This window comes from Dunckerocampus dactyliophorus, chromosome 2, assembly GCF_027744805.1.
Source record: "Dunckerocampus dactyliophorus isolate RoL2022-P2 chromosome 2, RoL_Ddac_1.1, whole genome shotgun sequence".
NCBI lineage: Eukaryota > Metazoa > Chordata > Actinopteri > Syngnathiformes > Syngnathidae > Dunckerocampus > Dunckerocampus dactyliophorus.
Window position 1 is genome coordinate 48310886 of NC_072820.1, and position 15986 is coordinate 48326871.

Sequence of the window (15986 nt, forward strand, 5' to 3'; positions counted from 1 at the left end):
GAGGGGGGAGTCGGGGGTCGTGGGTTGCTGAACGTGAACGTGAACGTGAACGAAGGTTACGACATCGTCTGACTTTGTTTTGGCAGGAAGCAGCGAGGACGGCGACAAGGAGTGAAGGACATTTTCTTGTCCCAAAGATGAGACAGTGCCTCTTGTGGACATGTGTCCACAAAGTGGGAGTGGCCTGGACATAAGCTTCATGTATAGAAATAGTATTCTATTTATTGTGATTATTTTCACTCTGCAGGGATTCACTTGATGCGGAAGAAGACCTGACGGACAAAAACAGGTTGCAAGTTTTTAAGGAAGGACGAGGACGGAAGGACACAAAAGAGACAAAGACCTTGAATCATTTAGTAAGGAGGCACTACCATTTACTGGGACAAAGTACAATCCAATAGGTGCATGGTTTGACAATGTCTTGCTTTCAGAGACTCTTCCACAGCGTCCATCATGGAGACAAAACACGCACACGTCGTCTCACCTGGGACTTTTATGCTTCGCCCAAAAAAATGTGTTCACATTTTGCTCGTTTGCTTTGTGCTGCTCAAGAAAAATGATCAAGGTGTTCCTAATATTTTGCCCCGCCTGCTCATAATCACATGACAAAATATTAGGAACACCTCTCGGTGAAAAGAGACTAAAATGACACAAAAAAAAAGAGTCAAGTTTATGTCGGACATAAATCCCGACAATGAGCTGGCAAGATTGTAAATGAGTCAAAAGAAGCTTCTTTGCTGCGCAGGAACATGAATGGACGGTTTAAGACTGGGTCAAGACTTGTTGAAGACTTGTTTACGACAAAAGATTTAACACTTGTTTAAAAGTAGTTTGTGACATAAGACTTATTTGAGACCTATTTAAGAACTTTTTAGGACTTGTTTAAAAGATCAAACTTAATTCGGACTTGTTGAAGGTGTATATACGTGCATACGACGTATTTAAGACTTGTTAGAGACTTCATTTAAGACTTGTTTATGAAGTCTAAGATTTGTTTGACATTAGGACTTATTTAAGACTTCTTCATGACATAAAACTTATTTAAGACTTGTTAAAAGACTTGTTTAAGACTCATTTACGACTTTTGACTATTTTATGACATAAGACTTGTTTAAATCTAGTTTATGGCATTTGAGACTTATTTAATTTAAACATAAGACTTGTTAAAGACAAAGGATTATGAACTTTTTAAGACTTGTTTATAAGATAATAAAGACTTGCTAAATACTTGTTTATAACATAAAACGTCTTGTTTAAGACTAATTGAAGACTAGTTTATGGCATAAGACTTATTAAAGACTTATGTAAAACTGGTTTGTGACATATAACTTATATAAGACCTTTTTAAATAGTCTTATACTAAGTCTTATGTTATAAACAAGTCTTATGTCATAAATAAGTTATGAAGTTATGAAGTCTAAGTCTTATGTCATAAATAAGTTATGAAGTCTAAGACTTGTTTATAACATAAAACTGATTTAAGACTTGTTGAAGACTTATTTAAGATTTATGACAAAAGACTTGATTATGGCATCACACTTATTTAAGACTAATTTTAAGACTTATTTAAGACTAGTTTATGACATAAGACTTTTTTAAACATAAGACCTGTTAAAGACAAAGGATTAAGACCTTTTTAAGACTTGTTTATAAGATAAAACTTATTAAAGACTTGCTAAATACTTGTTTATGACATAAAACTTCTTAAGTCCTGTTTAAGACTAATTGAAGACAAGTTTATGGCATAAGACTTATTAAAGACTTATGTAAAACTGGTTTGTGACATATAACTTATATAAGACCTTTTTAAATAGTCTTATACTAAGTCTTATGTTATAAACAAGTCTTAAGTCATAAATAAGTTATGAAGTCTAAGACTTGTTTATAACATAAAACTGATTTAAGACTTGTTGAAGACTTATTTCAGACTTGTTTGTGACATAAAACTTATTTAAGACTTAGTTTCAGACTTATGTGAGACTTTTTAAAGACTTCATTTAAGACTTATTTATGACATAAGACTTGACTGAACGTATTCCATTGTCCCTTCTCAACAGGAAGTAGAAACATGGCGGCTTGCCCTTCTGCGTTGGCGTGATGTTTTGTGATGTCTCTGATGTTAAGAGTTCACTGTCGCCCATCGAAGCCACGCTGCTTTCAGTTTGTAAACTTATCAACGACATTTTCTGCGCTATTCGTGGAACTGGGCGACACATTCAAGGGCGTACTGTATCTCATGTTCGTGACGCCCGGCTCGTCTTGTTTAGCCCATCGCAGCACGCTTGGCTCGGGGAAAGGACTCACTGGTCTCACCGTCATAGCTTCTGTCCAAAATAAATAAAGTCTCTTTTCCACATCTTAAAATATGTTTCATTTCCGCAGCATGACCTCACAGGCTCTTAAAACCACTTAGCTTAGCTTGATTAGCATTAAGGTTGCCGTGTTTTTCAAAGGACCGTTGGGCCTATTTATTTTTTCATCAAGTTAGCTCTGCCTCAATTCTAAGACAACCCCCCCCCCATCTAAGTGACAGTCACAAAGCAACAAGCACATGCGTGTAGAGTTTGGCCACGCCCCCTGCAGCAATCAAAGACGTTAAAAGTGTCCTTGAGGCTTTGTGACTTTTGCTCTTTCAAGCGATGCTGCAAGTTAGCAGCGCTGTTAGTTGAATTAGCGCTGCTGGTTGAATTAGCGCTGCTTTAGCATCCCTTCAAAAGGGACGCTGGAGCACGTGGCCAGCTAGCTTAGCATGGAGCAGGTGACGTTGACCAACGGCAGCGTGGTGAGTTGTTTGCTACCGTCTTGTAGGAGCATGTAGCGTGTTCCACACGCAGCACTCACGCGTGTTCGTGTTGGTTTTAGCATCATGACAGCAGCTCCTTCACGCCTCCAGACGTGTTGAGCATGGAGGTGAGCGTCCTGAAGGCCCAGCAGGACGCAGGTGGTGACAAGAAGCTCAGGAGCGGGCGTGAGATGGAGCACGTGCTCCGAGAGGAACTCATCGCGCACCGCGTGGCTCTGACCGATGCTCAGCGGGAGGTGGATGAGGTGCGCTCCTTCTGGACGGAGGAGTTCGACGCCTTCAAGAAGGTGCAGGACGCCGCCGTGGAGGAGACGCTCAGAGCCACCGATGAGGAGTGGCGGCGTCTGTGGGCCGCGCGGGAAGACGAGGTGTCCGCCGACTTGTTGTCCCTCAGGGAGAGCATGCAGAGACACGTGGAGGAACACTGGGACAACATGGAGTGGCACCTTCACCACACGCTGTGCCTCTTCAACAGGCAGCTGAGCGGCATGAAGCAGAAGCTCCAGGAGAAGGAGGAGCAGGCGAGCAAACTGAAGGAGGTCGTCAGCTCTCTCAGGTCACGTTTGAAAAAGAAGACGGAGGAGACGAGCAAGCTGACGGAGGTCGTCGGCCGTCTCCTGCCACGCCTGCAGGACAAGAAGGAGCAGGAGTCCAAACTTAAGGAGGCGGTTGCCTTGCTCTCGGCAGAGATGGAGGAGATGTCCTCAGCGCTGGGCCAACATCAGCAGGAGAGCCAGGACTGTCACAGAAGGCTAAAGGAGGTGCAGGAGCAGCTGGCGGCCGAGCAGGAGGCCAAGATGGAGGCGCTGGGCCGCCAGGCGCGACTCCACAAACAGCTGGGCCACTTGAAGAACCTCCTGAACGTCTTTGTGGTCCAAAACGAGGCCTTTCTGGTCAGCATCCTACGCCTTAACCGCCTCTTCTTTCACTGCTGCCATTTCATTCCATGTTGTTGTCTCTCCCCCTCGTTCCTTCGCAGAAGTCACTGAAGAGCAACGAAGCGAGCGACGCCGCTGAGAAGAAAGCGCAGGGGGAGCAGAACGAGGCCGGGAGGAGAAACCAGGAGGCAGGAGAGAAGAACGTAGATGTTCAGGAGAGGACGAAAGAGAAGGAACGTGCAGCCAAGGAGAAGAAAGAAAAGAAAGAACTCAAGGAGCAGGAAAAGAAAGCCAAGAAGGAAAAGAAGGAACGTGAAGAGAAAGAGAAACGAGAGAAGAAGGAGCGCGAGAAGAAGGAGAAGAAAGAAAGGAAGGAGAAGCGAGACCTCTGACCCCTCCCTCTGAACATTTACAAATGTTGACCTGCAGAGATGTTCTCTTTTTCTATTTCATCTTCACCATGAGAAATAAAGGCAGGAAAGACGCAAAGTTGATGACGTTTATTTATTGTTCGGGAGTCAGAACATGCACGATATGATAATAAATATTAGAAACAACAGTACTCCTTACATAGGTACATGTACTTCATGTTGTTATTATATCGTAGACGTAGTACTCTTGTTATGTCTTCCTTTCCCTCGCTGTTACGTCTTCGACAGGGGGCGGGTCTCAGACAGTGGAAATCAGTTTGACGTCTGAAGAACTGCAGACACACACGAGAGCACGGCGTTCAAATCCGAACAAAATGAGAAGACTTCGAAGTCGTGTGGCTGCTTTGAACACAAACAAGACAAGCAGACCTGGTGCCGGTGAAGCGGGCCGCGTCGAAGTCCTCCACTGCAGCCTGCAGACAAACAAGCGGGGTCATGCTGCAGTCACACCGCTCACCAGCAGAGGGCAGCAACGCAACACAATGGATGAGCGCAATTATTTAGGCGTGTCCAACCTTTTCCCATTAATGACCAATTATCGTACCAGAATCTTCAAATGATCGTATTCTGAGGAACATTACGGTACATATTTTTCCCAACAATGAGGTAAAACTACATTATAAGCTATACTATCCACGTTCTGTGGTAACGTTTAATAATTTTCCTCAAAATAATATAATTTTAAAGGAAGCGTATGCAACTTGCTCTGTATTATTGCCCCCAGTGCCCTAACGTGTTCGAAATATTATTTTAAGCAACAGCACCACCTTTTGGTGAGATTCGTCCACTGCGGGTATCTTATTTTCCAGCGGTATTTCCTTTTTGGGGGTGCGTGCTTTGAACCGGAAGTAGTAACGTTTAGTAATTGCCCTACATGGTTTTCTCTGCTCACACCTTGTTCGAGAAGCGTCTGTAAGTGTGCGAAGTTGACACTAAGCCGCATATTGACTTTAGCTGTTGTATGTGCTGTTTACATTAGTGTCCACACTTAGCTTTGCGTGCTAATTGCTACGTGCCTAAATTAGCTTAGGCACTATGTTAGCATAGTTAGCATTAGGCTAATATGCGTGCATATTCAATGCTATTAGCTCATAATACGTGTTTCTCTTTGTATTGTTCTCAGTTTCTTCAGCGTGGGCTCATTCGGAATGATTGGAATTGTAGAATAGCTGGCGTCAGTGGCTAAATTATCGCTATAATTAGCTGGCAGCAACCATAACTAGTGCGCGTGCGTGGGCGGGATGTGAGGCTATGGAACGTTGGCGCCCTCTCTAGGCAAATGGAGGAACCCGCTGCATATACATGTTGTATACCACATTGTACGTGTGGTACGAACATTTGTCTTTGCCCATCTTAGCTATCCTGTTTGTGTTTGCTCATAGCATTTATTGAAGGGCTCAAATGATCGTACATTTTGGCGTTTTTGGAATTATTGGTTGTACAGAGGGTGAAATTATACAAATACGATAATCACCGTGCGTCTGGCAACGCTGTTTTCCACTGAAGGGCAAAATCAAAGGATGCTTGGGCCCATTTTCATATTCATTTTGTAAAAATGGATTTAAAACTATGTAAACAATGAAATAATTATGTAAAAAAAATGAAATCTAAAAGCAATCGGCTACACTAATAAGTTGCATACATTAAAAGACATAAAAAGCTGCTGTGTGTTACAAGCATCAACATTGAATCTTTATCTCCTTCTCTGATGCCTTTTGGATCTTTGTTCCTCCATGTTTTTTTGCTCAGAATAAATGTACGTCATGCAGTCCTTCCTGTTTGCAAAAACAACAAAAAACCTTCATTTTCAGGACAAATCATTCCTTGTTGACAGAAAGTGTTGAAATTCCGCCCACTTTGCTGACTTGCAGGTGAGCGACGATGAAGGATGAAAGATTGCATAAGCCGGCTTTGTCGCTCTTGTCTCCGCCCCCGAGCTTTATGTAAGCTGTCGCCGCTAACTTCAAGCATCTGTGCACGTAGCACACGCGTGTGGATGCTCGCCAGCTTCCGCTGCATGTTTTGTCACGTGACCGTGTGACACCATGTGCGTGCCGCAGGCCGTCTCACCTGCGAGAAGCCTGGCATGACGGCGTAGGGGCGTGGTTGTCTGGCCTGCAGGGCGGCGCTGTGTGTCGGCACGCCGGGGTGGACGACGTAGTCGGGGGCGGGCTGAGCGGCGCCCTCCGCCTCCAGAAGGTTTCCCGTGCTGCTGCTCTTGCCGTGCTGGAGTCTGCAGGAACGCACACGTCGGCCATTTTGCTCACGTGCGCTTGAACGTGCGCTGCTCTCAGGCCTACCTGTGTCCTGGAAGCCTGACGGCGTCGCCCTCGCCATCACCGATGACACGGGTGTAGGAGAAAGGAAACCAGCCTCGCCTGCGAGACCAGACGTGTCAGTGTTGCCGTGGTGGGCGGAGCCCGCTCACAGCAGTACCCCCAGCAGCCACTTACATGCGCGTCTTCTCGTTCTCGCCGTAGTGCCAGCCGTCGCGAGCCTCGGGCACCAGCAGCGTGACCACGTCGCCCTCGTTGAAGCTGAGCAGCGTGCCGTTGTCGCCCGCCGCGTGGGAGAACACGGCCTGCACGCGCATCCGCCCGTTCCGCTCCATTCCCGCCGCCATGGAGCTGGAGCGTGGCAGCGTGCGCGTCTCCGCTGGGCAGAGGTGAACAAAGATGGGGGTCGTGACCTCCACCAGACGTGCGACATCACAAGGTCAACAGGAAGTTGTCTTACTGAGTGAGGCCTTGCTCTTGGCGGGCGCCGCCTTGCGCACGGGCAGCGTGTTGGAGTACACGTCGCCTCCGTGTCTCTGGCCCTGAGGGGACGTCTTGCCCAGCGACGCTTTAGACTCCGCCCACTGCTGGTAGTCTCCGGCGCCGGCTGTGCCGTTCAGCGCCACGGCGCCGCCTTCCATCAGCCTCTGCAGCGTGAAATGACAAACACCGAGTGTGTGTGTCATGTGGGGCGCTTACATAAGCCCTGCACTTCCTCGTCAGCCTGAAGGGGGCGCCAAAAGTGACCGTATCGACTCAATTAATGCCACCCACCTGCGGCCCGACAGCTCCACTGATCCTCAGCGCCGCCAGCTCTGGAGGCACGGGCAGGGATTTAACGCCGGGCTCCGCCATGGCGCTCATCTGCGGGGTCAGGAAGCGCTCCGGAAGCTTGCTGGGGTCTTGTTGCCACACGGGAAGCCCCTCCCCCTGGAGGACACATGCAGGACGCGTCCCGTTAGACGTAACCACGACAACGCAGCCTCACACGTTACATCAGCGCTTCGTGTACTTCCTGTCTCCAGCAGACACTTTCCCGCCAACGCACAGACAAGCAAGAAGTAGGTCAGCTTGCTGCAGCTTTCAAAATAAAGGTTCCCCAGAGGTAGAAAGACTATTTTTGTGTATGAAATGACTTGACTTCCCGCCTCACCTTCCCGTGGAAGCCGCCGCTGGTTTTGGCGGCGGCAACTTGGCGGTCCACCAGGAAGCAGAACCTCCTCCTCTCCTCGGACAGGGCGTTCCTGTAGCCTTCGGCGATGTAGCTGTCCAGCTCGCTCTGCTTGGCGTTGACGGCTTCCACGTACTGGGGGTGGGGGGGTACCGTTAGCTTCATGATAGCATGCTAGATGCTGGTGGCACTGGTGGCTGACCTGCATCTCCTTCTCGCCGTACTTGGCTGGCGTCTTGCTGCTCTGACTCTTCCGGCGGAGCTTCTTGAGCTCGGCCTGGCACTTCTCCAAACTCTCGCCTTTGCTCTTGTGCTCCATCTGGTACTTCTTCAGCGCCGCCTGCGGAGGGCAGCACACGGTCGGCAGGGGGGCGGGGGTGAAATTGGAGGGAAAAGTCTGTCGTCTTACGTTGAGGTAGCGAGCGTCCATCTCCACCTTCTTCTCCAGCTCGGTCAGCAGCTCGTTGTGGAAGGACTTCAGCTGCACGACACACACGGCTAATATTAGCACAATGTTAATGTAGCCTTCATGACGCTAACGTGATGCTAGTGGACATCACTAATGTAAGTCCTTTAAAGCCTTGCTAATGTCACCTTAATTGCTAACATGACGCTGGTGGACATCACTAATGTAAGTTCTTTAAAGCCTTGCTAATGTAACCTTAATTGCTAACATGACGCTGGTGGACATCAGTAATGTAAGTCCTTTAAAGCCTTGCTATTGTAACCTTAATTGCTAACAACGCTAGTGGACATCAGTAATAAAGGAATGCTAACATAGCCTTCATTGCTAACCTAATATGCTACTGGACATCAGTAATGATGCAGTGCTAACCTACCCTTCAGTGCTAACATGACGCTAGTGGACATCAGCAACATAAGTCCTGTAAAGCGATGCTAATTTAGCCACAGTGCTAACATGACACTAGTGGACATCATGTAACTCCTCCAAAATGATGCCAACATAGACGTCAGTGCTAGCATAATGCTAGTGGAGATCAGTAATGTAACTCCTAACTAAGTGATGCTAATGTAGCCTTCAGTGCTAACACGATGAAGGATGCTGGACTAGAAAAATCTTGTTGTCGCTATTAAAAGCTTTTTTTTTGTTTTTTTTGCCGAGCATCAGGCCCACAATCTGTCTGACGCACGAGCAATGGACACGCGCTCACCATCTCTTCCAGCTGGATCTGGATCCGTCTGTGCACTTCGGCCATCTGAAAAAGAACCTCCCCTGCGGATAAGACACAAACGCAAGTCAACAAAGAGGAGGACGTTGTTGTTGTTGTTGTTGTTGTTGGGGGGTTTTTCATGCAGGATACGAGGACGAGATGACGCAAACAAACATGAAAGGGGACGTCGAACATGAGGACACACAAGGACAGCTGCAGAAGACAACCACAAGAAGATGGACGACTGTGATGGTACATGCAGCCTGTGTGTGTGTGTGTGTGTGTGTGTGTGTATACCTACATGCTGTCTCTTCTGAATATGCAGGCCATTGTAAAAAAAAAACAACAAAAAAAAAAACACAAAAATTGGTTTTAGAAAACTAAAACTACGTTTTCACTCCACACAAACACACTATAAGCACATTATTGTGAAAGGTCGCTAACAGGAAGTGAATGGGAGTCCTGCTGGTCCAACGCTGGGCCTGGCGTGGTGGTTCTTTCCGACATGGAAGACCGCTTCAACGCCACAAACAAGTCGTCATGACAACCAACACAAGCAAGTCTGACCTCACCGATGACTTAGAAGCAGCAGGAGAATGGAGGAATGGATGACGAGCGGGTGGGAGCTCAGTTCCACCTTCCTGGCCCGCCACAAATACATTCGCTATACTAGCTAGCGACAAATGTAGGCAAGGGACTAGGTGTGGGCCCCACCCCCATCTAAAAGTACTCAGGCGGCTCCGTCTCGTTTGTGACATTGAAAAAAAATACACAAAGAAGCGACAGAAGAACATCAGTTTGTATTTGTAAGCATGTTTGTTTTGTGTTTGCATCCTTTATGCTAATTCTACGATGACCCCTACATGACCCCCACCCCGGAAATGAGGACAGTCATGTTTGATGTTTGCGGCGCACCTCCCTAACCAGGTGACTTGTCTTTAGGACGAAAGATGAGAGGAATGAGGACGCTTCTTCCCACGTCTGCATCGGAACGCTTGAATCCTTTTATGGTCATCCAGGGGAACCGGAACTGCAGGAGCTTCCTCTTTGCGCCCCCACCCCACCCCCACCCCCACATGACTGCCTCCGTATTTGGTCACGGGAAGAGAAACGGCGGCGTCAGCGACACGGCCATGTTTGGCGTGGAGTATCCTCCTCAGCCTCCTCCCGCTGAGGAGATCCAGCTTGCTATTTTTAGCAACGAGCCGAGGCGCTTCTCCCGCCTGCCATCCCACACGGGGACGTGGGCGGCGGAAGACGAGCCGTAGTGAGCGGGGGCGGGGACGGGAGAGCTGACGACTGTCAATCAGCATCATGAAGACCAAATGAAGCTTTGCTCGCGCTTGATGGGCTGATCGCTTAGTCGGGTCTGATGTCGCTTTCATGAGGTTGGAATGAAGAAGAAGCCATTCTAGAAAACAATGTTGAAATGAATAGAATTATTCTTTCAATAATTCTATTCATTACTATTCTATAACGTACCATTTCATTTATTTGTGTAATAATTTAAATATGAAGTATTCTATTATAACAAATATGATGACATCATCTCATTTTACTTATAATTATTCAATAAATTGATATTATCCATAACATTATGTTTAAATAATAAATCATAATACGGAAAAATGATTATGCTACAAAAACTTGATGTTTGTATCATATAATTGATTTATATATATATATATTCAGAAATATATAATTGTATTTAAATGAATTTGAAAAATACATTTAACAATTATTAAATAATTATTAGAATTTATTAGAATTCATGTTGAAATTATTTAAAATGTTATGTCATGTTTAAATAATAATAATAATAATTCTTCTCTATAGTAATATTGTTGAGTCATGCTAGGCTGCCGGAGGGACAAACGAGGACAAAGACAAGCGAGTGAATGGATGAACGTGTGCATTTGTTCAACATGCTTTGAGTGCACCGTGAGACGACCAAGCTCCGCCTTCACCACCTGCGATGGCTGTTCCTGACCAATCATATCAAAGACAACGTGCTACTCCCAGCCCCGCCCCCTGCTAGGTTGCTAGCGGGCCGTCACTCCTCACAAGTCCGGAACGGGCAAAACCGCGAGCGAGCCAAGTGAAATCCACGTGCATGCGTTCGGCCAAAGCGGAGTTTCGTCCTGAGCTACTGTGGTCCGTGTGGGACGTGAAGGCGTGCGGCCAGCGGATCCAACTTCAAGATGGCGAGTCCTCCTCTGGACGAAGGCGAGCATCAGTCCATTCGCTTCAGACCCGATGCCGACCTCCGGTCCAGCAGGGTGCGCTACAGACACTAGGAGGACTCACCGAGATCCTTAGCGCCTTGACTCTGGCTGGCCATCTCGCCCATCCGCACCAGAGCGTCGAAGTAGCCCTTAGCGGCGTGCGTGACACCTGCAAACATGGAAGCATTGGGCATCAGCTCAGCGACCTTCAGCAAGGACCGGCTCGGAAACAAAAAGCAGGAAGCGGGAAGGAAGGCCCGGCGTGAAAAGAAAAAGACGACTGCGGGACACAAAGAAAGAGTAGCTCGGTCAAAGCGAAGCCCTGCAGCTCGATGGATGGCCTTCACGGTCGAGGCGACTTCCTTCCACCTGAAGGCCCACAGCGACCGCAAGAACCTCGACGAGACGTCCGCTTTGGACCGAAAACCACAAGACGAGCCAGTCAAAGCGGGCGAGGACGTGACACCGAACAGCGACAGTGGGTGACGGCATGAGAGGGTGAACGTAGTATGGCTCCGAGACAAGGACGACTTGTTTGGACTTAGAAGGCGTCTCTACAGCACAGCGACACCAGCTGGTGGAGGAAAGCAACGACGAAAAGAGGAAGGAGGACAAAATATGCACAAGCAGAAGGAGAAGAAAATGAAGGACGAGGAAAAGAAGGACAAGAAAACGAAGAAGGAAAAAAATAAGAAGAAAAGAGAATGTAAAAGAAAAAAGTAGAAGAAAATGAAGGAAGAGAAAAGAGAGGAGGAGGAGGAAGAAGGGAAGAAAGAAAGGAAGGAGAATAAGGAAAATGAGAAGACTAGAAAGGTGAAAGAAAAAAGAAAATGTGGGCGAAAAAAGGACAAGAAAGAGGAAAAGAGTGAGGAGAAAAACGACAAGACAGAAAAATAAGAAGAAAAAAGAGTAAAAGACGGAGGAGAAGAAAAAGAACAGGAAAAAAGTAGAAGAAAATGAAGGAAGAGAAAAGGGAGAAAAAAGAGGAGGAAGAAGAATAAGAAAAATGAGGACAAGACTACAAAGAAGAAAGAAAAAAAATGGGGGCAAAAAAAGGAGAAAGCAAAAAAGGACAAGAAAGAAAAGGATGAGGAGAAAAATGACAAGAAGAGAAATAAGAAGAAAAAAGAGTAAAAGACGGAGGAGAAGAAGAAAAAAAACAGGAAAAAAGTAGAAGAAAATGACGAGGAAGGAGGAGAAGATGAAAAAGTAGACGAAAAAGAGGAGAAGACCAAACCACAGAAGAGGAGGAAGGTGTGCTTGGGAGCTATGAGACACTCGTTAACAGTTGGAAGATGGATGAAAGATGATTTGATTTTGCGTAAAGCTGAAACAAAACAAACGTTAACCCGTGCTAGGGATGCGCTAACGGCCTCTCATTGGCTGAAGAGGGATCACATGTCACACATTCATTCATCAGTAAGGAACACTTATTCACCAAAACCCCCCGCTTCATCTTGTCCTCATTCCGACTCTGTGTGTCCTCACTCCTCATTTGGCTAAAGTCTCACGGCGCCTTCTGTTCTACTTCCAGACTTTTCCACAGGTTCTGTCCTCAATTCTTCTCACACACGCACACACACGCACGCACACACACACGCTTATAAGAGGCCACACAAGCGACAAAGCACATAAAGGGGGGAACAGATGGAGACAAAGTAGGAAAATTTAAAAAAAAAGATGGACGACTGGACACCGCGTAAAAGGACAGACAGGAAGTGAGGGTACTCACTGGTCAGCGCTTTCTCGTAGCTTTTCCCCATGGCGATGAAGTTCCTCAAGCACGGGTTGAACTGTTCCATGATGGACTGGAGGAGGAGGAGGAAGAGGACGTGTGGTTAGTGGAGGACACGCCGACTCTCATTTGAGCTGCACACACGCACACACACGCAGGTCAGCTGAGGAAAAAAGGGGAGGACCTCTGCAGGCGTCCGACCTTGAGCAGTCACCTGCTGACCTGCTAATTGCTTTTTCTTGTTAGCGGGCCAGAAGACTGCAGAGGACGCAGCTGGTCACATGCCAGAACCTGAACAGAACCAGGGAGAAAGCTCACTCCCCGACACCTTAAGGGCTGCACTGGACTGTGACACACCTACAGTTAGCCCTGAACAAAGGGGCGGGGCCAATGACAGGAGGGAAGAAATGTGCTTTCAGATCAAACAAAAGAGGAAAATGTAATGAGAGCCAAACACCAACGCCGTGACACGTGTGCACACGATGAGTCAGCGCTTACATAAAAAGGTTAGCATCACGTCGGGGCGTAAATTGTTGCACAGCACGCAGACATTCAGCCATGTCACGTGGCTCAGGTGCATTGTGGGAAACCAGGAAGGAAGTGACACCAGCCAGTGGAGGGTGCCATTGAGCTCAAGGGGGTCCACAAGAAAATCACTAGTGTGCCTTCAGGGACAAGCAGGCAGGCGCCCTCGAGTGGTCGCCGTGGGCATGACAGGCTAAGTTACATCATCTTGCTCATACTTTAGTCAACATAACCAGCTCATGATTTAGTAATGGCCACAGTTATTTACTGCCACACACACACATACACACGCACGCACGCACGCACGCACGCACACAGGGAGACTGCGGCATGCTGGGATTCCGAGCCGGGGATGGAAATATGGCGAGCAAACACGCAGATGGTGTTTGTTCAACAAGCGGAGGGAACACTTTTTGCCACAAACACAACCTCCATCAAACACCTCACTGCCGCCAGAAGCGATCCCCACCCCTTACCATTTTTTCCTATACGGTGGGATCACGACTGAGTGGGGAGCCAGCCTACACACACACACACACACACACACACACACACGCGCGCAGGCGGCATGAGTCATCCAGAATTTGCATTGAGCATCTTTGTGACTGTGAAGTGGAGCAACAGGAAGTGGACCTCAGCCGTTCCTCCGTGTGCAACGGCGGACAGACATGACAAATGGATCATCTACCACCTATCAGTGAAATTTGTGTCGATGGTGCGGGAATCCCAGTAGCGACTTATCCGCTCTAGGACGTAACCGGGAAGAGAGCAAAGATAACGGCGTCCGTGTCAATGCTGACCCTAAATGGAGTGAGGTTCCCCAGGCGGGCGGCGCTGGCGTGTAAATGAGCCAATTAGTGTGTCATTATGAGGACCACTGCTTCCCATACATGCATTTATTTGTGGCGGCCCGCCACACATTCATTTGGATCGCCACAACTACAGTCGATGTAGCGCTCATAAACATGTTATGATGCACCTGCCAGAGTAATCAGAGCCGTCTACAGTCTCTTTTTCTAGCGAAGAGGCTTGTAGGCACAAAAGCATATCTGGCTCTTCTGGGCGAGCGGCGGGTGCCGCTGTGGGCCCCTCTCCTGCTCCGTCTTGTTTGTGACATTAATAAAAAAAAACACAAAAGGAAGTGGCAGAAAAAAAGTTCATTGATATTTCTACACATATTTGTGTTGCTTTTTGTATTTTTTATCACTTTTGGCCAATGATGCAAATTTGACCACGTCATCTAGCCCCGCACCACCACCACAAATAGATTGCAGTCCTGTGGGGAAAGCACTGAAACCAGCCAATTAGTGATGAATTATGAAGATGATTGCTGGCACACAAATTCATAAACACAACATAGCCCACCCCCGCCCCCCTCCTGCACATGCTATCAGCAGCAGCGTGGGCCCCCCGACCCCCGCCTGAAACTCACGGGCTAACGATGCAATCTGCTGGTGGCCAGGAGGAACCCCTCTGAGATGCTGACATTTTCACCCTTTTAACCCTTTCAGCAAGGCCACGCCCCCTCGTGGCGATGGCCACCTCCCTTTTCAGCACAACAACACTCCTAAGCACACAAACACTTGGTAGGGACAGTGAAGGCAACACCACGCCAGCAAATACACCTCCTTGGTCTTTCACGTCCGTAAAGACATGTCAGTAAAGGTCCTGTCCTGCTCATTTCAGGGTTTTTAAAGTGATAATGGACACAAATAAGTGTCTTCTCAAAAAAGACTCCATAAATTAAATCTACGTTCTCTCCTCTTGGCAGAAACGCTCGGATTCCGCGGCCCTCCTCCCCCTGGGCCACGCCTACTGTGTTGCGACAGGTAGGTCTTTAGGTCCCGTGAAAACTCCCGTTTCTGGCTGCCATTTTCAAGGAAAAGCCCCAAACTGGCACCGAGCAAGTTGCCACACACGGACTTCCTAAAGCTGTGACACCAGAAATTCACAAGATTTTGTGGGGATCTCGTGCCTGACCGCTGGCGAGATTTAGATGTGGCATCAAAATAAAAGTTACACTCTTACTTCATGTGGAATTGACGCTTAAAAAGTGTTCAGCTCAAGACCGAGTTCTGAGCAGGAGAACCGTAAAGAAACTTCATGAATGAAGTGTTGGAAAGAAGTAGACTTGATCAGTCATCAATCATCGTGGAACTCTCGGAAGCCGACTTCACATGTATCCGCAGCGTGTCTTACCTTGTAGACGTTCTCCGTGATTCGGTGCACTTCGTCGGTTCGGGACATGTTGGCCGGGAAGGAGTGATGTGATGATGATGACGATGACGATGGTGGTCCCGTCTTTTATAGGAGAGTCCTCCACTGCGCCCACACCGGAGACCCACACGCGTGCACTCACAGGCGGACCGTCAGGGACGATGATGCGTTCAGGGACCCTGGGAAAGAGGGAAGCTAGTCGCGTTACTTCGTGATACAAGCTAAAATAGCTAAATGTTTGAGGGGGCGAATGTTGTGTAGGGCATCTCATCATCCCAAAATCCCCCCGACTTCCCCGTGTGTTTATTTGACTAACAGCTGAAAAGGTCACTTACCGATTGACGAGCATTGAACGCAGCATCACATCGAAGCAAGCCACGCCTCCTCTACTGCGTCACCACGCCCCCTCAGCCTCAGCCATTGAGAAGAGCACATCCTCCCACCTTTCTCACACACACACGATTCTGGCCTTCTTTTGTTTGGGTCTGCGTGGTTCTGCTCAGTGGGTGGTTCGAGTGGGCCCATGGAAGCGCCACACATCGCTTCAAAATGG

At 47.7% G+C, this 15986-nt stretch overlaps 3 protein-coding genes across 7 annotated transcripts in view; 2 read left to right on the forward strand and 1 right to left on the reverse strand.

Annotated features, from left to right (window-relative positions):
• Positions 1–1600, forward strand: part of aatkb (apoptosis-associated tyrosine kinase b) — a 15987-nt gene extending 14387 nt beyond the window's left edge. For all 3 annotated transcript variants that reach the window (XM_054765029.1, XM_054765039.1, XM_054765048.1), the window contains one exon: positions 87–1600. In XM_054765029.1, the coding sequence (XP_054621004.1) occupies positions 87–115 (29 nt within the window). In that variant the 3' untranslated portion in view covers positions 116–1600. The remainder of the gene's footprint in view (positions 1–86) is intronic.
• Positions 208–5142, forward strand: LOC129173854 (DNA ligase 1-like). Its single transcript, XM_054765094.1, has 3 exons — positions 208–356; positions 3279–3696; positions 3783–5142. Exons 2-3 carry the CDS (start codon positions 3292–3294, stop codon positions 4071–4073), a joined length of 696 nt encoding a protein of 231 aa, XP_054621069.1. The 5' UTR covers positions 208–356; positions 3279–3291; the 3' UTR covers positions 4074–5142.
• Positions 4160–15606, reverse strand: baiap2b (BAR/IMD domain containing adaptor protein 2b). 3 transcript variants are annotated; one of them, XM_054765062.1, is made up of 15 exons: positions 15416–15606; positions 12689–12764; positions 11039–11125; positions 9033–9044; positions 8732–8793; positions 7969–8040; positions 7762–7899; positions 7542–7694; positions 7163–7318; positions 6849–7035; positions 6566–6767; positions 6413–6490; positions 6183–6345; positions 4482–4525; positions 4160–4384 (listed from the first exon to the last, which is right to left on the reverse strand). In XM_054765062.1, the coding sequence occupies exons 1-15, from the start codon at positions 15461–15463 to the stop codon at positions 4351–4353; spliced, it is 1512 nt and encodes a 503-aa protein (XP_054621037.1). In that variant the 5' UTR covers positions 15464–15606; the 3' UTR covers positions 4160–4350. The 3 variants fall into 3 exon arrangements, with proteins under 3 accessions (XP_054621037.1, XP_054621045.1, XP_054621055.1); XM_054765070.1 differs by lacking the exon at positions 9033–9044; XM_054765080.1 differs by lacking the exons at positions 9033–9044; positions 11039–11125.
• Between the last annotated feature and the right edge of the window lie 380 nt (positions 15607–15986).

Coding starts and splice junctions, on each gene's coding strand:
- LOC129173854 (XM_054765094.1), top strand. CDS start 3,292: ATGAAGCAGAAGCTCCAGGAGAAGGAGGAGCAGGCGAGCAAACTGAAG. Junction 3,697..3,782: donor TCCAAAACGAGGCCTTTCTG/GTCAGCATCCTA, acceptor GTTCCTTCGCAG/AAGTCACTGAAGAGCAACGA.
- baiap2b (XM_054765062.1), bottom strand. CDS start 15,463: ATGTCCCGAACCGACGAAGTGCACCGAATCACGGAGAACGTCTACAAG. Junction 6,491..6,565: donor GAGAACGAGAAGACGCGCAT/GTAAGTGGCTGC, acceptor CTGGTCTCGCAG/GCGAGGCTGGTTTCCTTTCT. Junction 6,346..6,412: donor GTCAGGCTTCCAGGACACAG/GTAGGCCTGAGA, acceptor GCGTTCCTGCAG/ACTCCAGCACGGCAAGAGCA.